Source organism: Rhopilema esculentum, chromosome 21, assembly GCF_057945365.1.
Source record: "Rhopilema esculentum isolate cy_ngs chromosome 21, ASM5794536v1, whole genome shotgun sequence".
Lineage (NCBI taxonomy): Eukaryota > Metazoa > Cnidaria > Scyphozoa > Rhizostomeae > Rhizostomatidae > Rhopilema > Rhopilema esculentum.
The window spans coordinates 491,099-515,017 of NC_142835.1; the positions used below are offsets into that span (position 1 = coordinate 491,099).

The window sequence follows — 23,919 nt, forward strand, 5'->3', positions numbered from 1 at the left end:
TGTGGGTGAAGATTTTTTGGCGGCATCCGCTGCATGATATGCCATGCTTGTTATATTTTTGATAGATGCTGTTAAAAAATTAGCAGCCATTTAAGTGCAACCATGTTTCCAGTTCGGACGATGAGTGGCCCTGCAATGGCAGTTAACGGTAACAAGATCATTATTGAAAGGGTTGAAAACCCAAGTGAACAAGAAGAGGAACTGTCCAAGATGGCTAAGGAGGGTGTACAGGAAACACTAAGGTACGCTTACGCACTCACGTTCAATACAGTTTTGAAATTTTAATATCAACATTGATTTCATGTTACTGATTAATATTGGCAAATCAAAATAAGAATTTCGAAATAGAGGGATTTGGATAAAGATCCTTAAAAGAAAATTGATGCCCCAAGATTTTAACTGCTAGCTATTAATTGTTTTTACCATGTTATTTGCCTAGTAAGTAAACAAAAAGTTTGTATGAAATCCATAAACAACTGTCAAGACTATTGGAAAGCCTAAAGAGATTCCCTGCTTGGAGGGGGACTAAATAAAATCTTAGGGTAGCTTAAATCTACTTTTGAGCACCAATGCCTCCACTTCTGTGCATTTTGTTTATGTTTTCAGCATCAAAAGGGTGTAAAGCAGGGACAGGCAACCTTTTTAACTTGGTGGGGGGGGGGGGCAAATTTGCAGCATTTTATTCCATGGAAGGATTGATTTGCCCTGTCAAAGAACTGGGTGCCCCTGGGCAAAAGGAAATGTGCAAAACTGCCTTTCAGTCAGACACAAGTGATATCACTCAAGCAGGCAAAAACATGTGGAGAAGACAACCCAGGAGTTATAAGCAGAGAATCTTAAAAATATTTAAATCAATATATTTAAAGCCAAGAAAAAGAAGGAAAGCTATGAAAGCAAGGAAATGTACACTGTGCCCAGCAGTTTAAATGAAAGTGAGCAAAACAAGTACCATTAATGTCAGCCTGCTAGCATGCGTGTATTGTTGCAAGTTTTACTAGGCTTTGTGAAAGGAGAGGAATGATCCTACATTTGTCAGATCTGGGTTGGATTCATCATGTATTTTGTCTAATGATGTAATGCTTAAATATACCGCTATCTTTAGAGCATAATGCCTTTTCGTTTCTTTTTAGTGAAGAGATTTTTATTCCCTATGATGCATCAGCATTGCCGCAATCATATGCTGCATTAAAACATCCTGGAGATATTGTTGAAGCTGGCTCCCTTGCGGTAAGGCAAACTCTTAATTCCGATATTATTCTTTAACATTCGTAAAATAACTCTCGATATATAAAATCAGCCAAATATGTTCAAAATTGGATGTGATATGGCCAATGAAATATTTTAGTTTTGCTAATGGATTTGTATTAGAATAGTCATAACATTATGAACCAAGACCAATTTACAGTGGTTTGATGGGGAAAGGGCCTGTGCTAATGGGGCCATGTCCCTGCCAGTTTGTAACAAATTCAACTGATTTTGCACATTTTGAGGTATTCCATAATGCTTTTTGGGCTAAATGGTCAAAACGGTACATTCTAAAAATAGATCTTTTGACGTCATCACTTTGGTACTCTATTGACTGGCTTTCTTTGGAGTATCCCATATCTTTTTTATACTGTTTCCATGGGCAAAGTATTTTTATGTATATAAATATATGATATCGTGGTTGCCATAGAATGAAAAGCCAGTTCCTGTCACACTTCGAAGTTCAGAGATACATCTAGAAATATAATTGATTTAGACTTATATAAGAAGAGAATGGAAGTTCCAGTATTGGTACTTATTCCATAGTTAAATTTTATGATATATCAAACTTGTGTCTCTGATTTTCTGTTTTCTGAGTTCAACTTTTCAACAATTTTAGGCTCAGGGGCTGCCTGCTGTAGAGTATGATATCACCTCATCATTCCCGAAAGAAGTGATTGCTGAAGGTAGGTGTGTCAGTATGCATTGTCTTTTAAGAAATCATGTTGCCAAATCTTTCTGAGATAATAAAGGTTGGCAATTATTGTGGGCTCAAGCTCCCCATTTCTGATGGCTCTGGTTGACAAAGGAAAATCTAACAAAGAATGTGAAATGAAATGATTAATATGAAATGTATTGGTTATCCAACAGAAAAAAATGACTTGTGCCGCCCGATGGCTTTGAAAGCTTTGTTTTGAGCCACTTAATTCCATTTATTTATCAAGTTTTTAATGTAATGTTTGGTTGTGCCAGCTTTGCTAGAAAAATTGAAATTGTCGACTTTCTTTAATGTTTTTTGCTTGATTATAGGTAAGCTGAGTGATTTGCAGCTCGAAGGGATTCTCTATGCTGTGAGTTATTCATTATTTTATTCAATCTTTTGATCTTTTGGTTTATCTTTTAACATTGAAAGCCTGTTTCTAATTACAATTATTTGTAGTATTTGTTTTCCGATTGTTCTTTGACATTTATAAAGATATAAGATAGATTTGATAAAATACTGTTTTAATAAGAATGAATTATTCAGTGGAAACTGGCTATTTTGAATCCTGTAGAGACCAAGGAAAAAGTTTGTTATTGTGGGAAATTATTATGCAGGGAGTATTCCGAAAGACAAGACTTCTAGATAATAGTAACAAGAAGTTTGTAACAAATGGACCAGTAATTGCAGTGTTCTACTCTATCTTTGTTATTAAGACTTGTATGTGCACAACCCTTTTACAACAGGCTGGTAAAGGAGAATTGTAATCATAATCATATCCCTGTTTTTAGTTATACAATGCCTATTCATAAAGAGTAGAAGCAAGTAGTTCTCTGTTTTTTAAGTTATTTACAAGTTCTTATTGTCATAATCATAATTATCACCAGTGCCAAAGACACCAGAAAATCTTACCAAACGGTACCAGAGCAGGTTTTTTCATTGGTGATGGAGCAGGCGTTGGCAAGGGACGTCAGGTAGGTGATTGTTTGTTCGTATGGTGATCTTTGTTATGTACACATCCCTTTATGTAATGTCAAATGGGTAACAATAAAATGTAAGATATGACATGTTTACCAGGTTTTCGCCTTGTGTTTGCGAACGTACTCCAAGTGGGCAGAATGATTTTTATTTCTGTTCTGAATATGGCCTTATTTTCTACTTTTCCTCCCCGATCTTCATTTTTCCCAAATTGTACAGTGTTTTGGTCTTTACCTACTGCGATTAAAGAAGGTTTTACTATTACAGCATAACTTGTTAACATGGTTATGAATTTAGAAAGTCGTAAATAGCACAGTACATAGAGATACCAGTAATGGAGAACTGCATCCGCAAATGTTCGTCCAGGTAAAGCTTTAGTCTTCTCAACTAAAGGATGTTTTTATCATTTCTGTGCAAATACTACACGGGAGTGTTCACATGAGAAGAGGCCAGCTAAACTCTAAACAGGAAATGTATATGTGTTTGTTAGACGGACAATTTGGGTTAGGATAACACTAGCTCGCAAAGCTACAGTGTGCCAAAACAGACTGTGATAAAATTTGAGGATAACTGGTCATCCTTTCATTAAACTGATGGGAAATTCTCTATTTTGAGTAGCAAGAGGGTCCCCACCGTCAGCAAATGAGTCGGGCCTTTATCACTGATCACTATCATCACTATTGTCACTCACTATTGGTCCGTGCCTCAGGCAAGGACCAATAGAAAGTTAAAATACGGAGCTGTAAACAATTAGCCATAAAAAAGAAGGATCGACGGAGAATGTATGACCGGGAAAGCTCCAATATTTGAGGGTAGGCTATATAGAATACATAAAATACATAGGGAAAATTTAAGATTGTGTAAGGCTGACGTAAAAGTTATATGTTAGCGGATGTTTTTCCACAAGACGATAGTTGTTCAAGCTTTGCACCTTGAGTGGCTTTTTCACAGGAATAAGAAATATGATAATTTTATCCTTCTTAGGTTGCAGGGATAATTTTTGACAGCTTCGTCCGCGGTCGATGTAGGAATATCTGGTTCAGTATTTCGACAGATTTGAGAATTGATGCTCAAAGGTATTTTACAAAGAGTTTTTTAAACTGTGCTTCTTCGCTCTTTCTTTTCCTTGCCACTTAGCACTTCTGTAATTTGAAATATATGTTTTCTTCGATGGAAACATTAAGAGGTATTATAAATTTATTTCGTCCTAGCTCTAGCTTTTTGTTTTCAGGGATTTGCACGATATTGGCTGCTATATAAAGGTCATAGATGGCTGTCAAGAGCTTGATAAAGAAACCAGGTGTGAAATTTGTAGGACGTAATAAAGAACAAGAATGTTAACTTCTAAATTTATTAAATTTTATTTGTAAAGTATAGCTCTCATTTTGTGTTCAATTTGCATTTTTTAGGATATTTTTATCGACTTTAAGCAACCTTCGTATACGTGTCTTCTTCTCGCAATTACAATGCATTTTATCTTCATCCACTTAATCTCTCAACAATCTCAAAATTGTCCCACAGATTCGTTTAAGTGAGAGACTTGTTTATTTTTTTTAATTTAAACTGTTCGAAATTGATATCATGATAATCTATGCCTTTCAATCATAGAGTTTTTGGTCTGCCAAAAGACTTCACAGAAGGCGTTGTTTTCAGTACATATGCTACACTTGTTTCTTTTGTTCAAAAAGGTGAACATTTCGATAAAACTGACGCATGCAAACTGCAGTCAACTTTTTTTAATTTTATAATGACAATTACTTTCCTATTTGCCAATTGCTGCGTGCAAGTGAGATGCCAATCATGTACGTCTTTGTTGAACATCGACCTGAAATTCTCTTCTTCACTTTTGCCAGTATAATATCGATAGCTGTGATGTTGGGATTGGAAATTGAGCTTGTTGATTTTATCATGTTGCACGTGTATCAATATTGCAGACCCTTAAATGAATTCCTCATTAATACTTATTGGCCAAACGTTATGTTTCGCGTTTACATTCTTGTTTAATTTGATCATCTAAGAAACAGACTCTTGCTGTTTTTGCAAAGGACGTTATGGTATTGTCACTCTTTAAACGATGATATTGTCGTTTTTCATTTTTTGTACTTTAAACATTGTTTTCAAGGTGTCGGATCCGGGAAGCAAAGTCGATTAAAGCAGCTTATTGACTGGTGTGGTGGTGACACATTCGAAGGCTGTTTAATCTTTGATGAATGTCACAAAGCAAAACACTTTCTTCCTGTATGTTCATTTCCCATTCCATGATCCTAAATTATATCTGATTCCATTGAATTCTAAGTATCTAATGATATCTAATAGCGTAGTCAAAACGCTTTCAACAAAGTATTTTTGAAGATCTTTATAATCTATTAATTTTCAAATGCTAAAAAGAGTCAAATTTTTATGATTATTCGTTTAGGTAAATTATTAAGTCAAGCGTATCGTAGAATCTCTAAGAGTTCCAAAGTATAAAAGAACATATTGACCTGCGCGTGTTTTTTTGTTCTTTTTTAAGCTCCTAAAAATTCATTTGCTTTTCTTGCTAATGCAAAAGTTGTACTTAACCAAGAAACCCTTTTTGTGTCTCTGTTTTAATTTATGTACAACCAGCCCTATCACTGTGGTATACCATTGAACGCTGCAGACCGCTTTTGGCGCATCGTATCGTCCAGTTGTCGCTTCGCTATTTCCAAAGATCACCATTAATTTCGAAGTAGCCAGAATAAAACGTAATTAGCTGCAATACCATTGGAGAGTTCTCCATTTTAATGACATTTGGCTCCCTTTGAATCTCTCGCATTCCTCACATAATTTACTGTAGTTCTAAAAACGTTCAATCTTTGTTATTTGATGGGATACTTGAGGTCTAGCTTTTTCTTGTTATCTTTTCTTAGGGAAATGAAAAATCAAGCACTAAAGTTGCTTTGGCTGTTACGGAGATTCAGAGGTGTGTGAACATTGAGTGCTATGAGTTACTGCTTTACTGAGTTTTTTGTCCTGTGACGTCTTCCTTTCATGAGAACTGGCAGATTTATTGATCCAACGGACAGGTTTCTTTCTCCAGATGATGTAAATGTGTATGCAAAACGGTAAAATGTCAAGCTATATCCGGAAACTTTATAAGAAGTTGTGCAGTTTTCGAGGAAGTGAACACGCGTAAATATTTTTATTTTAGTCATCGGAACAATATTATGGCACGAAGAGCAGACCAGTAATCAAAATCTTTGAGGCAAAATCAATATCAGAACTTGCTTCTCTCTTTTCACTCAGTCTTATCTTTTTAATGTTGAATTCTGAGTCATTTTCTGCCGGTTTTTGAAGGATGTTGCCAAAAGCCCGTGTAGTCTACTGCAGTGCGACTGGAGTCACAGACGTAAAAAACATGGTAAATTGTTGCTTTTTGATGTTTTTATCTTTGTATCTCATAAATATTGCATCAGATTTGAACAAGAAACTCTTTTTACGGAACAGAGCTGCACAAAGTTTGCTTATTATACGCAGTCCCGCAGAGTTGGCGATAATTTGCCTTGCTGCATCGCATATTTTTTTCAACCGTACGGAATACTGTTACATAACACTGTCTTTTGGGATATCTGGTCCATATGTTTCTAGATGCTAAAATTCTGGTCAGCGTAAATCTCGCCAAGCATGAAGTTTTTAAATATACCATTATCTTTAACTTTAAATGTGCTGATTTTCTCTTAGGCCTTTATGGAGAGGCTCGGTTTGTGGGGAAGTGGAACTGCATTCAAAGATTTTACTCCGTTTTTGGATAGTATTACCAGGCGTGGATTAGGCAAGTCCGTTGCACGATTCCTTTCTTGGTGTGCTAATTTTCATTTACAAGATCTGTCCGAGTCTTCAGCTCACCTGTTCTTGCTGCTTCGTTTTTCTCCGTCTTCATCTCTTCCCAATGTTTGTGTTATTGTTCTCATTCTTGTCACTTCTTCTTGGTTTAAACTGTGTCTTGATTCTCCTTGAAAAATGTAACTGGCAATTGAAAGAAATGCGAAATAATGTATGTTCCTCTTTTGTCTTCAGCTCTTTCATTAGGATATGCCATATATATAATATATGATTTGCTTCGTAATTAAGAAGGACGTTTTGCTTTCAAAAGTTATAATGCTTAGTAAATTCATTGAATGTTTAGAGTAACATTATGAATGTGGCGGCTTGTTTGCTAGAGAAGCAGACCTTAGTCTCTGTAAACGTACGACCTGTTTTTTTTAGGGGGGGGGGGCATTTTAGACGCCTATTTCCTTTGATTTTTTTGCTCTTTTCCCTTCAAAATGAATCCCAAAATCTCGATGCAGATAAATTTATTGCAGTAGGTTTAATGTAGTAAATAAGTTTGAATATCGATATGGTCTGACTTTATTCATAATGAATACGAATCAGTATAAACCAGTATCAACTAGTATTATTCAGTATCAATCAAACAATCGGTATCATTATTAATCAGGATCAATCAGTGTCAATCAGTCGACATCAATCAATCGGTATCAATCAATCAATCGACTTCAAACAGTATCAATCAATATCAGTCAGTATTAATCAATCAGTATAAACCAGTATCAACTAGTATTATTCAGTATCAATCAAACAATCGGTATCATTATTAATCAGGATCAATCAGTGTCAATCAGTCGACATCAATCAATCGGTATCAATCAATCAATCGACTTCAAACAGTATCAGTCAGTATTAATCAATCTGTATAAACCAGTATTAATCAGTGTGAGCCAATCACGTCTTCATAATGCTAACAGGCATCGTCGACTGTTTTAATTTAGGTACGCTTGAAATGCTAGCAATGGAAATGAAAGCGTCTGGAATGTATATCTCAAGAGGACTTTCGTATCGGCAAACTGAGGTATGACTGTCTAAATGTTGTTTTATGTCTAATACTAGCAACGCTTTTGTTTTATGTCTAAAACCTTTTCTTAACTAAGCAATTTTGGTTCAAGTGAGATTGATACATTGTTTTTTTTCTTACAAAATCCTTTCTCAGTTCATGAATGTAGAGGCGAATCTCACAGATGCGCAGGTGAAGGTCTGGGATCAAGCTGTTCACGTTTGGTGAGAAATTATTACTTCACATGCATTTAAGTTCAGTTCAGTAATTTTCAACATCAGCGACTTTTTCATTCTTTTGCGTAAACCATGCAATTTTTCTGAAAAAATAATTGTGAGCACAACGTAACGTCAGTGTTGCGTGAATCTTCTTATAAATTGACATGGGAATTGAATTTATCGTCACAACTCTTGAAAATCAATGTATTGAATGTAAATTTGATTAAAGTACTTAAATTTGTCCTGTGTTATCGTAATACAGTGGCATCGTGTCATGGAGCATTTGTTAACACAGTGTAAGTTTTCAAATTAATGTTAAGATATGTTAATTCATGTCAAATTATTTGAAGGAATGAACTAAGACGATCATTATTGGTTGCTCTGGGGCGAACCAAGACAGTGCAGCCTCGTATGTGGACCCAGTTCTGGGCGTGTCATCAACGGTTTTTCAAACAGCTTTGGTGAGTTTTCTCAGAACTTTTTGAAAAAGATTTAAATTATAAAAATGATGCTAGATTCTCAAATGAAGTATCTTATGTTGACCCGCCACACTCCTGAGATTCCAAAAAATTTAATTTTGATTGCTATCCAAAAGTTGAGTCCAAGCTGAATGTTGCAACATTTTGTTAGTAAATGTATGTAAATCAAAAACAACCCGAATTGATGACCAAGAATTGCGTTTCCTTGTGTCCCTGGCTTCTTTTTCCTGCAAAAACTTAGACAGCAGGATAAAAAGATGATTATCAATTTGCCGGGAATTTCTGACCTGAGTTGATACGTGCAATCATTTTTCATTTGAGATTCAACATATGTATGGCTATAACCAATATTGCAAGTCCCAGCTGAACAATGGATCTTCAATCATCGTGCCGTCTAATCAAACAATTAGTTAGCTAGAAAAAAACTTCATTTAAAAAAGCTAGCATTAAATATCTATTGGAATTCTCTACAGGAATTAAAGGCAGTATGTCCCCCAATGATTGGCTAATGTGAACAATTGGTCTTCCCGCCTTAACGGTTTACGCTGCTCGCTTTGGCTGGCCTAGCTGCTGTAGTGGCCGACATTTAAAACTGCGAGCAAAAGGTTATTGGAAATGACAAGAAGACTTAATTACTGGAATTTAATGCTGATAATAAAAGCATTTCTTTTCCTCGTTGATATATCTGTCGCACAAACCAAACAGGGAACCCAATTTTTCTAGCCACAGCTTCGCTACAACGGGAACACAGCCATTTAATTCAAAAGCTCTGGAATCAGAGTTGTCTCTATTGGTTTAACTCGTTTAATTATCGATCAGAATAAACGGTGCGTGAATTTCACTCCAGTGAAAATAAATGTTGAGCACAAAAGGGGACAAACTGCCTTTAAATATCTCCGCTGCCCGATAAACACGCAAAGATTCCTATAGATGTTTTTGTGGAAGTTGTGTTTTGTTTAACTTTGTTTGGCCTATATTCTTCTCAAAGATGCTCACGGCACAATTTTCATTCCTGTTTTTTCAACATAATTATTTGCTCGTTTTAATTTGGCTAGGGGAACAATACCAAGTTAGATGTTTTGTTGATATGTTTCCTTTGATTCTTCTTTAATTTTCTTCCTTTTAGCATGAGCATGAAAGTTCCAAAAATTGTTGAGGAGGCCAAACAGGCATTAAATGACGGATATTGTGTTGTCATAGGCCTTCAGACAACAGGAGAGGTAATTCTTAATTGATTTTTTCTTTCTCAAGGGAAAGAATAATTTGTTTTGAATTTTTCTTGTTCAATGTTTCATGATTCAGTTGTGTTGTCCATTTTCACACTTCTGAAAATCTACGAAAACTCTTTCGAGACCAACTGTCCTTTCTCCAGTCCCTCGAAAACATTTTCCATTCGTTTCTTCCTTCTATCACGCAATTTTTTGCTATTCTGTTCAGCTTCAAAATCGATTGTGATATTGTGATATCACCGTTTTCTTGTCTTATTTCAAGCTTCAAGCTTCACTGCCCACGATGTTTACCAATTATAACTTTTACTTCATTTTTATACAAATTGAAGAATTGATGAAATGAATATTATTTATCTTAAACTGTTGTCTTACCCTTTGGAATTTGAAATCAGTATAAATGAATTTTCCAAATTTCAGGCTAGTTTAGGGCAGGAGATATCGCGTTGCGGTGGAACAGTGAACAAATTCATATCATTGACCAGAGAAATCCTGCGACGCTTTATTGAACAGCATTTTCCAACGGAGGTCCACCTCAACGTGAGTTGTATCCAACTGAACGTCCGTTTTTAGGCAAAGGTTATGTGATATTTGAAATCTGATGGCCTATTTTTGAACCCAGCTCCATTTGAATTTCTTTGTACTGTTAAAAACCTTTTTGTGAACATTGAACACCAAGTCCCTGGAGAAAACAGACTAGAAATTCAAGAACCTACAGTACATGTTCTCTTTCTTTGATTGCGAACCTTTTTCAGCTGAGAAGAATAACATGTTTTTGATACCCAGGTGTCTTCATGAAATTTTAATTTTAACCAGGATCATTAGAAATTGCACTCTGCGCATTGACAATTTTGGGCTAATAACTCTGTATGATTACTCTGAAATTACGAAATGCTCCAAAACGGTTATACTAGATAAAAATATTCTATTAATTCGTTTCGCAAGGATTCAATGTCTCATTTTGTTTGGGTTTATAACTTTGAGCAGTTAACAATTTGTTTGGTTTCTAAGTTTGCAAGCTGTAAAAACCCAAGATTAAAATGTGTTATCCTTATATATTAAAGGCAGTTAACTTTAGTTACCTTTCTCAGTGTTTTGGTTTTTAACTTGTGTAAGAATGTATGTATCTATGAAAAATCTGTTTGTTTTCTGGTTTCTGTTAGGTATAGGCCTAGATTTTGTCAAAATGGCCTCTGATAATACAAAATATTAAAAAATTATTAGAATTGGGTAGCGTAGCAGTTGAACAATTTCCAGAAAGCGCACTCAAAATGAGCCTTTTCCTCATGTTTCAATTTCAATAGGCTAATTAAAACATTTTCAGATCATTTCTTTTTTAAATGCTAGTAAGAAAGGTATGTTTTTATTTTCGAATGTTAAGATTTTGTTTACTTTGTATATTTTTTTATTTTTCCTGAAAATTTCTCTACCAACTCTCAAAAAATGTCATAGCTCTTTTGAAGCTCTGTTCTAAAGTAGCATCCTCACACGAACGTTATAAAGATTTTTCTTTCGGTTTTGAGATTTAACTTCTCTTTGCTTCTCTCAAATCCATCAGATTTTATTTGCTTCATTGCTAGCTTATTTCATAATGCCCTAATGCTCTTTTTCAGCCTCGTGAAAGAAAAGTAGACCAATGGAGCGAGCAAGCTAAAAGCATGCTGCTTGGTTTTGCTGACAAAATTTCCCTGCCCAACAGGTATTTTTGAACTTGTACGCTCCAAGAGGAGTGATTTCCTGTTACACCTGCATATTTTACCGACCACTATTTAGTCTAGGTATACATGAAGCCAATTCCAATTCAAAACAAACTCAAGTTTTTGCGAAGAAAAGACCAAAAGCTATTTGAAGAAAAGACTAAAGAGCAATGCAGAATATTCTATATGAAATATAATTTTGTTGCTGGGGATATGGCCAGATACCATTCTAAGAAAAATTTCCTGACGCTTCTCTACAGTTTTAGAATGAAGAACGTGCTTAGTTTTAGCGATATGCACATTTACATAATCTTTTTTATGCTGTTAAAACATTGTTTCTCGTTGGCTAAAAATTTATTTATTCCAATGAAACAGCAAAATCAGAAATATCTTTGTATTGTAACTTAAAACCAGTTTTAAAGTAACGAAGCAGTGAATTTGAATTCGATAGGTTGATCGAGTTAATATCGATAGTCCGGTTGACTGATTGGGTTTTGATTGCAAATTGCGAACGACCTTGTGGATCATCAGAATTTTTCTATTTCAGTCCCCTAGATGAAATGATAGACCTTCTGGGGGGTCCAGACATGGTCGCTGAAATGACTGGTAGGTCAGGCCGTGTTGTGCGACCTGGTCCAAAATCAGAGCCTCGTTATGAATCTCGGGCAGCTGCTTCTGGGAGTGTCGAAAGCCTGAACGTACAAGAGGTAATCACTTAATATAGGTTAGCATAATTAGCATCCGGTCTTTAAAGAATCAATTTCTGTCTGAACCTCTTAGCTATGTTTAAAGCTACCAATATCGTTTGGCTTTAACGTTATGAAACATTGCTTTGATCAGGTTTTGAAGTTCCTTAATTGTGATACACCCCTTTTTAGAATAGTGGTCAATTACCTCATACCAAGACTAGTTTTGCAGTCAGTGATATTTCAGGGCTCCTGTGACATTTGGTCTCATCGTAAATGTTTTAAACATTTCTTATCGCTGATGCTAATTAAAAATCCCTGTAAAAAATCCCTGAATGTTTGCTAAATCTATTTTTTTTGTTATAGCTTTGTATATTGTAATTTATAACTGCAGAAACATCAGCTGTACTTTGTGCGCCAATTAGGCATCACATTATACCTGCGCTTGCATTTCTAGAGAAACAGCTTCATGGCAGGGAATAAACTCGTTGCAATAATCTCTGATGCAGCTAGCACTGGTATAATTTTTAATTTTTTTTGTGATTTCTTACAGAGCAATTAAATAAACCTATGAATAACATTGATTGTGTTTCTTATGAGAATCAAATGATGTAATTTAAGAATTGAGCATCGTGACCTTTGTGATATCCTATTAAACGGTACGTAATCTTCACACTGTTCTTTTTTACTCAATCCATGTACCTGGCGTTAGGCCACGTCACCATCCTCCATGTTCTCTATATCGCAACTGCTTTTATTTTGCGTCAATCTAGCTAGCCCTTTTCTTTTACATCACCTTCGCTCTTCTCAAACCCTGGACAAATCCAAAAGTCAATTTCTATTTTACTTTTTTGTTTATCATTTGAATCAAGCTACGGAAAAAGCAAGGTTTGGATTTTCAAACATAAATATCTCATTGTTTTTTCTCTATCTCACTTTATGTACGCATGTCACCTGCATCAGCATCGACAATATTTGGTTTTAAATATACATGCATCAATAGAGATAAAGCGTATCCCTTTTTAAACGTTGATCGACTGGCAAAAGTTTCTAGTTTTTCAATGCTGTCATTTGGAAAGGGCTTATTTATCTCAATACTTTTTTGATAAAAATCAATGTTCTCGTGCTGCGTTTGGTAGTGTAAATTTGACATCATCTTCATACCTTGATAAAAAAATATTTTCAACGTGATACATATTTCACAAGATTTGTCTTCTTTTAACTTTGTATTCCTTTAATTTTATTTCTATGATTCTACGATTGTTTGACGGCAATCAATGTTAGGCCCTAATGTTTCCTACTCAAGCAGCTAGTTCAAAGTATTTCAAGGAAGATTAACAATTAAATTAGATATATACAATTAAATATATAAGGGCTGTTGATGGCGATATTCTATACATCGTATAGCTTTATGGAGAATCGGAATATCGTTGGCAATTTGTTCACTTAACTACTTTGATTCAATATTAAGTTGCACAAACTTGTTGGTACATCATCAATCTTGAAGGATTAATCGCCTAATATCACTTTCTTTTTTTCTTGACGAAACGGTAAGAATATTTTCAGCTGAAATATCGTAACACTGTGATTTAATGTTTTATCAAGGCATTTCGCTGCATGCTGACCACAGAGCTGAAAATAAGAGGCGAAGGATTCATCTGACGGCAGAGTTGCCCTGGAGTGCTGACAAAGCAGTTCAGCAACTTGGCAGGTCACATCGATCAAATCAGAGCAGGTAATGATAATAATAATGATTACTTGTGATCCAAAAGTATGCGTATTTTTCTCTAGTACATAGAACCCTTTAGAATTTTGTCTAAGTAGTTTCTTTATTTCCTATCTTGGTCGTCAAGAGATAAAACGAAAGATGGTAATTTAAAACCTTTAGGAAAATTGACCAACTCCTCTTTTATTACATTTCGTGACTTGGACACGAACTCTTCCCTACCGCTACGGCCATAGGCTAAATTTGATGTCATCTTATTTTTCTGCTCCTGTCATTATCTGGTTTAAGAAAACCGAGTAAGAAAAGCCCGCCCTTGCGATTGTAAATCTTTGTCATTATCGAGACCCATACATTGTCAAAACCTTGTCATTACCTAACTTTCATGGCGCTTTTGTTAGTAGTATCTTTTCATACACTTTGCTAATCACCCAGATTATCGGGTCCTGTTCATTAGACAACGCTTCTGTGACTTTACTTAGGTTTACCTGCTGTCAAACAAGAGCTTCTTACAACATGCCTAAAGTCATAAGTCTTTTGATATCGTTGCCTCTTCTCCAGCAGTCACGATAGAATCTACCTCATCTTCTCTGATCTGACAGAGATCTTCCATTTAGCTGATGTATTGTAATTTTTGCGGTATCCTTTCTCGGTCAACTTGTAGTGTATTAAGTCGCTGTGGGCTTTAAGTGTCGGCGTCTGGCGAGTTAACTGTGTTTATTGACGTGCTAACCTTCAAAGTTCATTAAAATAGTCGGCTTGACGCTAATGAGTTTTCCAAACCACCTATAGTAATCAATTTTGCTTCGTCGGGTTATGCCTATTGCTTCACTCAGGGCACTTGATATTTAACTAGAGTTTCGTTAATTAAGTCTTCTTGAAGCAATGCTTTCTCTTTAACGTAATGTATCATTTGGTTAATCTTGCAGAAATTGTTGACATATAATCAACTCTTTCAAGGAATGAGGCAATGAAACCATTGTTTTGCCTAATCTATAGGCCTTAATACTGATAGATAAAAATGGTGGCCTTCGTATTTTCTTTGCGTATTTGAATTGTGTGAGTTGATTTACTGGCTTTTCAGTTATCAGCCATCCTAAACTCTTTTTAGCGGTCCGATTTACAAACTTGTCACGACGAACCTTGGAGGAGAGCGTCGTTTTGCTGCAGCAGTTGCGAAAAGGTTGCAATCTCTAGGTAAATATTCAAAAACATTTTTGAGGAAACCTGCTAAAGAAATTCATTGCTTCCTCCCTTTTTTGAGATGGAATTTGAGCTGTCAAATTGGTGCAAATTTATTTAACTTTCATTCTTTTTCTTCTTCAGTTGTTTGTACATGCTATTCAATCGATATTATTTATTTATTTGTATTTATATATAGCTAAGGAAGTGATTTTGGTTTGTTCTTTCGTTGGTTTGAATGTAAACTGAACATGCCTATTCTTTGCCATATCTTCGTTATGTCCCACTACTTTCTCCAGCCTTTAAGTTCTTGAACATTTTTGCCTATTTGCTGACCCTAAAAAAAGTTAAAATACCATTGTGGATCCAAAGCTGTATCTGTCGTTCAAAGCTAGACAACCGTAAAACAATGCTTTCACTTCAAGAAAGAAGTTTTTGTCCCTAATAATTATCTTTTGGTGATACAAAACTTGAAAATTGCTTTGAAAAAAGCAAACATTCAGTAAACTAAAGCTTTTCGTCTGACACTCTTCAGAGTTTAAAACGTCAGAACATAGACCGAAAACTCCACGCTAGGAAATATATATACCCAATTGTGGATCGAAATAGGCCAATCAGAAACACGAGCACATGACTGTTGAGGTTGACAAATCAGAGCATGACTGTTGAGGTTGACACAAGCACACGAAAAAACCGCTACTGTGTAGACAAAAGGAGTTCGTTTTCACCTTAGGACTCAATTGGTAACATACTCAATAGGCAAGCGGCACTGATTTTTTTAAAAATTTTCCTGGTACAATTTACTTACATTGATCGTTATTTAAATTCAATAATTTGAAAAGGGATAGTCATGGATTCTTGCTTCCCCGGGTGATCGTCCTTGTTATGTAGTCCAGTTGTTTGTAAAGTATAGTCTCAAGTACCTCGTTATTGTAAAATGTTTGTATTGTATAAAAAAATAATTTTTGAATGTAAATATAAAATTGACAGAGAGAGCGGCAAAATGTTGAGTTCAGATCACAAATTACAAAGCTAAGATTATCAATTAAATTTTATACAATGAAACCTGCATTATGGTAAACCAAAATGGCGGATACTTCCTAAAACTATCAGAATTATTGGGGAATGGCTTTGAAAAAAGCAAACATTTAGTAAACTAAAGCTTTTCGTCTGACACTCTTCAGACTTTAAAACAAAAGAACATAGATCGAAAACTCTACGCTAGGAAACATATATACCCAGTTGTGGATCGAAATAGGCCAATCAGAAACACGAGCACATGGCTGTTGAGGCTTACCAATCAGTGCCGCTTGCCTATTGAGAATGTTACCAATGGAGTCCTAAGGTGAAAACGAACTCCTTTTGTCTACACAGTAGCGGTTTTTTCGTGTGCTTGTGTCAATTTACTTACATTGATCGTTATTTAAATTCATCATATTGTACCGCACGCATTTTAGTATATTTATGGAATCAAATTATTGAACCTATTCAAAAATTTGATGTGCAAAAATAGGATTTTCATATTTCCACCCTTTATATACGTGTAAAGCATTTTCGCCCTTTTTTACTCTTAGCCTTCTTTCTTAAAGCCTTTCTTCCTTAATATTAACATTTTTTTCGATATACCAAACAAATTGATACAGCAAATTTAGTTATAACCTGGTCTGTTTCTGCTACTTTTTTACTATTTCCCTCAAGCTTTCCAGATACGAAAACTTTTCGCATTTGATTTATCATTTTGTTTTGTTCATCTTTTTACAGACGGATGTGTCATAATATTATATCATTCTTCCGTAGGTGCATTAACAAAGGGAGACAGAAGGGCTGCAAGTGCAGCCGATTTATCAGAATATAACTTTGACAGCATTTATGGGCGACTTGCCTTGCGAACAATGTATACGAGCATTGCCCAGGTAAAATAAAGTTTGCCAACTTTTGCTTGAATTGATGCCCCTTTCTCGCTGATGCTGTCATTATGGTAAGATTAGAGTAAATGTTTTGCGAAGGGTCGAGTTTTTGTTGTGATGTGAGTCTGTGAATTTTTCACCGTGGTTAAACGTTTTTAACAACTCATGCTTAGTGTGCTATATCGAGTAAGTGTATTATTTTTTAACGTAACTCCATTTTGCACAAGGACGATTTAATCTCTTTATAATTGTACGTTTTTGCGGAAAGACAAGCATTTGTAGGACGCCATACTAATGAGTTTCATTCGAGGGTCTGCTTTGTAAGCCTGCAATAATAACTCCATATTGTCCTTGTGTAACGCATTTTAAGTCTTTTATCCATCAAAGCATCCCTGTGGAAAATGCCAAGCTTTGTGCGATTAACATTTACAAATCTAGCTAAAAGTTTTGTAATTATTCCAGCGAAATTGCCGCAGACTGACCAATGTGCAGGGTTCTCTAAAGCCATACTAAAAGCTGCTAGCCTGTTTTAATTAATTTCATAAACCACGAGAAATCTTCTTGAATCAGATATGTTTCTAATGATTAGTCATAATTAAGTCGACACTGTTGCAGGCGCTTTGTTAATCCCTCCCTGCTCTTAATCTTGAATCAATTACAAAATACAACCAATGTAGGCCTATTCTATTTCTCGCTAAAAATTACAACGCAGGCAGCCATTACGCTTAGGAAGGTTGAGCTTTTCATTTTTCGCAGGTTTTAGCCAATCTTTCGTGTAAACTAAAGGAATTTCAAAATCATAGCCTTCAACTATCAACCATAAGACAAGTCTTTCTTTTGTGTGTGTGTGTGAATAATGGAGAGGCCACGATAGCAGGCTGCTCGACGGACTCCGATGGAATACTTTCGACGAAAAATCGATAAAATAGTAGTTAACTTTTGCTCTGATGAAGCCCTGTATGCCGGGGCGAAATATTAGCCTCAATTGATTTATGTGTTTTTTGTCGTCCAAACATTTTCTAATGTGTAATACGGTTTTCAGATTTGAATTTCCTTCGAAAAATAGTTTCTTTTCCATTCAATCAATTTACAGAGGTTTAATCAAGCAGAGTCATGCTGAAAGCACGGGTTGATAAGAGACTCAAAAATAGCATGCAATTTGCTCTGGCAATCTGTTTCTGCTTGACCAGTTCGTTTATTTTCCGGTCGTCATTTACCATATCTATATACACGATCTAGTTTTTTGTACATGCTCGGCCTTTTCATACTTTCTACATCCTTCCCTCCATAATAAATTTTCTACTACTGGGCTGACATTACTATAGCTTTCATGACCAACAAACTCAATTTTTCAAGTGAGCTACCAACATGAACTCTGCATCTAATGACTTTCCTTTGGGCTGTACGCAGTTAATTTCGGAGGTTTAGAGTTTGATTTGATAGGTCGGTGGCTTAAAAATCCCATCCCTTGTCGCTAATAGGCTTGGATATAACAGTTGAAGGCTAGGTTTGATGTTGATTTGCCCTAAATCGCTTTTCGACGTGTCGCAGTTGTGGATGATGTCAGGTTAGATACGAGATTGGCGGCTGTGTTGATTGTCTTACTGACCAACATTCTCAATGGAAAGTCAATTCGGACCTTCTGGGGCCTTAGTAATTTACCTAATTGGTAGTCTTTGTTGGCCTTTGAGAAGTTTTAAATGCCTTTATAGGTCTTTAAAGTAATTAAATCTCATCTTGAAATCAGGTAAATCTTGAAAATCAGCACTGCTTAAGGGCTTACCCTCTTTAAATATTTGAAAATGAAATGAATTTGTTTATGAAACGCTGCTTTTATTATGTAATGTGTGTGATGTCTTTTTCGTCTTGTTTGTGCTTCTTTTATCAACCAAAACCCGTCGAACATCGAAAGCTTGTAATATAAGCACTGGCATTCATCTGAATATCAAAGAAAAAACTATACGAATATATATAATCGCTTCAACAAACTGTTTTATCTGCTTTACGCTATACATTCTAAAGAAAAGAGGCTTACACGATGCCGAAGAAATATATTGCTAGCTGAAGAATACGTATTTCAGCCAGAAAGTTGAGAAGCATAAATAAGAGAAAAAATGTTAAGCAAATTTCTACTTTATCATATTCAGTATCTGTCTACCCTGAAAATTGTATGAATTATATACTATGTTTCATTTGCATCTTAATTGATATCGTTATCTTTTTTTAATGATATATCTACGATAAATATCGTGTTTCCTTTAGCACACGTTCTTTAAAGGCGTCATGTTCTCAGATGTGCTTGAATGTGCTAACACAAGCAAGGAATACACTTTGGAAGAATTTCACAACATGCTACGGGTAATTCACCACCGATTTCTTCAATCAAAAAGCAATAAAACAGAACGATATCACCCACAAAGTAATTATTTAGTATTTTTGCGTATTCAGATCTGATTGCTTGCAAAGACAGCGCAAAGCGATGTTTTTTTGGGGGTGGCACGGTAAAACGCACGCTGTTGGTTGGGTGCCTGATACATCCCAACTTGTGGTTCATTTGAAACTCGACCTTGTGCTGATTTCAGCTTGCTTTTTCATGCATTTTGTCTAGGATACCGAAACTATCGAGGCGTTGTGTCTCTTTGCATCTTAACTCTGGTTTCCCATGCAATAACCAACAATTGTACAAATGTAACCTCGTTTTTAGAATTACTAATTTTTTGTTAAGATGTTTTTAAGAATCTAAGTGTTGCCTTTCAGGAATGTCTTATCAAAATGGACATGATCGACACTAACATTCTGGGTGCCACAGTGAAGCAAAGTGAAGCAGGAAATGTGTCAAAATTTTTAAACAGAATTCTAGGCCTCACAGTAGAAAGGCAAAATTTAGTAAGTGTTTTTTACATTCCATGGGCTTTCGAAATTCTGATTTACAAAATTGACTAACTGAAAAATTCAATTTTGTTTGTGCCCATGGCCAAGTGATTGAAAAGCTAGTTTTTAAGTAATTTTTATAAATAATTAAGAAATTGTCTTTTTCATTGATGAAGATTTTAATTAAAATTTTTGCTTTTGTTTGGAGTTTGAGAATAAAATTGTTTCCGTACACGCAGGAAAGTAATTTTTCCTTGTGTTTAGTTCACAATAGCAGCCAAAAAGCGTAGTACTTCTATTGTGAAATTCTTAGTGCTTTTCAATTCTCCACATGTCTTGTACTAGTGAGTTCACATATCTAAAGTGGTCGCCCGAGCTCACCAATATTTTTTCTTTTACGTATATCATTATTTTCCTTCATCTTTTCCATTGCAGATATTTTCATATTTTTATGAAGGCATGAAGTCTTTAATTAGGGCAGCAAAAAGAGATGGAAGGTGAGCAAAAACTTTTTTTTAAAGAAAAAGTCGGTAAAAAAGTATTTTCGGCCTTTATTCAAATTTTTGAATGCAAAATCAATTGCCATAAGTTAAGCTGGTAACTATAAAATTAATTTGAACTTAGTGGTTAAACGTTCAACCATCATCTTTTATGTTTCCTATATAATTGAGGTAGAGACTTCTTTCTGTCTTGTTTCAAACTGACAATAACTATAACCTATCGTCTATATTTGTAATTCTTTCTTGATTTGGTCTTATGACCAGCTTGTCTTTATCTTTCAAGAGAGGGTAATTATCATATTTGCCAAGTGTCAGAATGTTAAATGTTACATGCATACATTTGAAAATTAAAGCCACGCCATTGTTTATCATTGTTCTGATCCTATCAAAGTTTTCAAGAGATTTTAGTTCGTCCTGTCTACAATTCCTAGTTTCAGGACCTATTACCTTGAAGTTTATAGGTCCTGAAATTGAACCAAAAGCTTGCCTAAGTTTTTAGGTTACAAAAGATGATCAAATTTGAACAAATTTGGAGATGAATATTTAAGATCTTAAACAAGAGAAATTTTTTTATATTTCTGTAAAGTAATTAAGTCTCATATGGTATTTGGCTATTTGGGTATGTTGGTCATATGTAGTTTTAATTCTAGTATTTCACTTAAGGTTTCGACATTGTACAACGCTTTTAGATTTTTTTCTACACCGTTATCTATCTGCCAATCAATTTTAGTCAAATATATGAAATGGATGCAGAAAACGGACCTGAAATAACTTAGTCATCTGCTCTTGTCTCTTTCAGATACAACGAAGGTGTTACTGACGTCAGAGGCAACTCTATCAAACTGGTCCAGGAGCCTGTGATTGTTTTCTCCGAAGCTCAAATATCCTCTGTAGTAACAAAGTATATCATCTTAGCTATTCATATCACTTACTTTATACAGCTTGATATGTGTATTTTAGTGTATGAGTATTGATCTATGCATTGCATGTTCATAATATCTTCAAGTGCACTACTTTACGGACTGTTTTTGCTTTCAATACCACATTTTAGGAATCCATTTTGCTGTCCTCTTTTTGTTGTGTTTCGTTTTAATATTTGCTATTAATCGTTTGTGTTACAATATACATTTAGCTGATACAATGATGTATGTTTCATAAATTTGTTGTAATTTGGTTTTGCACGTTGCTGGTTTTGTTTGTACAGTTACCAAGGATTACAATAAAACTTTTTCGAAGTTGTCCTCATGACAAGTTATTTTTCTGTAAAATTTTAGAATGTTTTATAAGAGCTTTGGCTTCTTCGATGAACCTGCTATCTTCAGGGTTCATGTTTTTCCTTATAAATGCAACTATGTCTTGAATTCATGTTGAGAGTGTGATTTCCGTTTTCAGGCATGTCGTATTGTCTATTGATCGTGGACTTAGTTGGGAAAAGGCTTTGAATTTACAGGAAAGTCATTCCGGCAACTTGGATGGGTTTTATTGCTCGAAAAAGGAACAAAGGGGCAGACGACTCTATTTATTGGCAATTGAAAAAGATCAAGCAACGAATTTGTTTATAATTTATAGGTAAGTTACTTTCAAGGTATTGCCGGTATGCCAGATAAAATGTATGCAGGAGGCAACAAATTTGCCCATTCAAATAGTTATGCCAGAATAGTCATGTCGGCTCTTTTTAAAAAATATGACGAGAGGAAAAAATTCTGGTCTCAGGTCAAAAACTTTTTCCAAATATGACGAGAATTTTAGTGCAAAAAAGTTGAATACGATGCGAATTTTTAGCACATTTACACGATAATAGATGGCCATTCAATTTGCTTTCGGCGAAAAATATGATGTGAATATGACTTGAATTTGATCGTGTAATCCTACCTTTTTGGTTTCAAAACAAATCTGGTTTGACCGTTCACTGTTTAATTTCAATTTTAAACAAAGATTTTCCATTTCTAGCTTTATTTTCAACGCCTATTGTATAACATTTTCAAATTTGGCTAAGCTAAATTTAGCTTTCCAATGAAAACTTTGAAACTTTACTTTTAAGTTTTTGTCACATCCAACTGCCCAGGTTAGAAACAAACATCCCTTTGAAACTGCTTTGTGAATAAATTAATAAAGATTTTTCAAGAGATAATTGTTTAAGTAAATCTTGCTTCAAGTTTGCCTTGATTTAGGTTATTTGTTTATAATACTTTAATAAATTTGATGTTATGTTTAATTGGTTTATTTACTTTATAATAGGCGTTCTCTACCTGACTCATCCAGATAAGATCTTCAGCTTCTAGATCTTCTTTGTAAAGCCAATAAATTAAATGTTTGACCCCGTTTCTATAATATGGCTGCTAATGATTCAACTTTACGCGAGTTTAACTATTTTATTTCGAAAGGCCGAATACTGGAATGTCACCTTTTGAAGAAACAAAAGATGACCTTTTGCAGAAATATGGGCATGTTCAAGCGAGCGACGCAGGTACAGAGCTCCACGCCTTACTTAATCCTGTACTTTTCGTCATCTGGGTCTTTATAATGGGATATCCATCAGCATAGACTGCTGCAAACCTCTTTAGTATCAAGCTCGAAGTTTCAGCAAGGAGTTATGTTTTCGTGTTAAGCTATTTTCTTGACTTAAGAGCAAATAGTAGAGCATAGGCAAGTCTAGGCCCTGTAAGCCTACGAAGTTCCAGAATCATATGATAACGGACTTTCGTTTTTGTTTCGTTTCTGCAGAAAAAGACCTTGAACACAACTCGTTTGCGATATTGCCATATCTTCGAATATATTTTTGCAGCTTTTGTGAAAGTTTCAGATATAATTGAATTGATAAAAGTGGTAATACTTTATCAATGTTTTTTACATCTCCGGTTCTGCTGTCAGATGAAAAATTAACTTGGTCTACTGCTTGAGCATTGCTGGACAGTGCTTTCTTAAGCTAAGGGATTTAACCTTCATATCAGCTGTAATAGTATTCTTTCAGAAGCAAAGAGATTTCTATTGGCCAATAACCGTAGCTAAACGGCAATCATAGCCATTACCTATGGAAGTGATAACTCTCACACTCAAAAAGGCAAGCTTTTCTCCTAAGGGATGCTGGAAGGTAGAGGGTCCTCCTGGCCCACGGGGTAATTTCCCATAAGTATAAGCATTCGGGACGCACCAAATTCGACAATATCTTTGGCACCATCATTAGAGTGTCAGAAATTGCTTGGAGGATGCTCCAGCTATTTGTCTTCGCATTCAACAAGATAGAACTAATCTTGCCAATTTCTTAGGTTTCCTTTCTCTGAGAATAAATCATTCTTTGCTTCTTATTGATGATGTATTATATAATTATTTGCTAGAGTCTGGATGGAAACTGCAGTATGAAAAGACCGAATCAAGCTGCATTCATGGCTCAAACTGCAAGTCTGGTCCAGCCTGCTCAGGTGCATTTCTGTCTCTTTTAATTACGCTATTTTTATAAGGCTTTTTTGTGACTTGTCTTTTTCATATTATTTTGATGCAAAGTTTTTGGTTTATGCCCAAAATTTGTCTTTAAGTCGGCATGAAAACAGATGGCAATTATAGTAATTTATCTACAATACATTACGTATACACCTTTGGTGGGCGAACCTCGAAGGGAGAAGGGTGATGTCTGTACACCAATTACATCAGTGGATAA

The 23,919-nt window shown here is 35.2% G+C and overlaps 1 protein-coding gene across 1 annotated transcript in view; it reads left to right on the forward strand.

Moving 5' to 3' along the window:
• Positions 1-23,919, forward strand: part of LOC135684506 (protein strawberry notch homolog 1) — a 29,233-nt gene continuing 5,314 nt past the window's right edge. The window contains exons 1-30 of the mRNA XM_065200087.2: positions 1-242; positions 1,131-1,227; positions 1,865-1,931; positions 2,275-2,315; positions 2,833-2,919; positions 3,908-3,999; positions 4,155-4,223; positions 4,532-4,611; positions 5,046-5,161; positions 5,815-5,867; positions 6,242-6,305; positions 6,626-6,716; positions 7,714-7,793; positions 7,932-7,999; positions 8,344-8,454; positions 9,599-9,692; positions 10,119-10,238; positions 11,312-11,397; positions 11,943-12,102; positions 12,539-12,599; positions 13,687-13,816; positions 14,916-15,001; positions 16,784-16,899; positions 19,156-19,251; positions 19,651-19,779; positions 20,200-20,261; positions 21,064-21,165; positions 21,657-21,833; positions 22,649-22,731; positions 23,600-23,683. Coding sequence (XP_065056159.2) covers positions 103-242; positions 1,131-1,227; positions 1,865-1,931; positions 2,275-2,315; positions 2,833-2,919; positions 3,908-3,999; positions 4,155-4,223; positions 4,532-4,611; positions 5,046-5,161; positions 5,815-5,867; positions 6,242-6,305; positions 6,626-6,716; positions 7,714-7,793; positions 7,932-7,999; positions 8,344-8,454; positions 9,599-9,692; positions 10,119-10,238; positions 11,312-11,397; positions 11,943-12,102; positions 12,539-12,599; positions 13,687-13,816; positions 14,916-15,001; positions 16,784-16,899; positions 19,156-19,251; positions 19,651-19,779; positions 20,200-20,261; positions 21,064-21,165; positions 21,657-21,833; positions 22,649-22,731; positions 23,600-23,683 — 2,842 coding nt within the window. The 5' untranslated portion in view covers positions 1-102. The remainder of the gene's footprint in view (positions 243-1,130; positions 1,228-1,864; positions 1,932-2,274; positions 2,316-2,832; positions 2,920-3,907; positions 4,000-4,154; positions 4,224-4,531; positions 4,612-5,045; positions 5,162-5,814; positions 5,868-6,241; positions 6,306-6,625; positions 6,717-7,713; positions 7,794-7,931; positions 8,000-8,343; positions 8,455-9,598; positions 9,693-10,118; positions 10,239-11,311; positions 11,398-11,942; positions 12,103-12,538; positions 12,600-13,686; positions 13,817-14,915; positions 15,002-16,783; positions 16,900-19,155; positions 19,252-19,650; positions 19,780-20,199; positions 20,262-21,063; positions 21,166-21,656; positions 21,834-22,648; positions 22,732-23,599; positions 23,684-23,919) is intronic.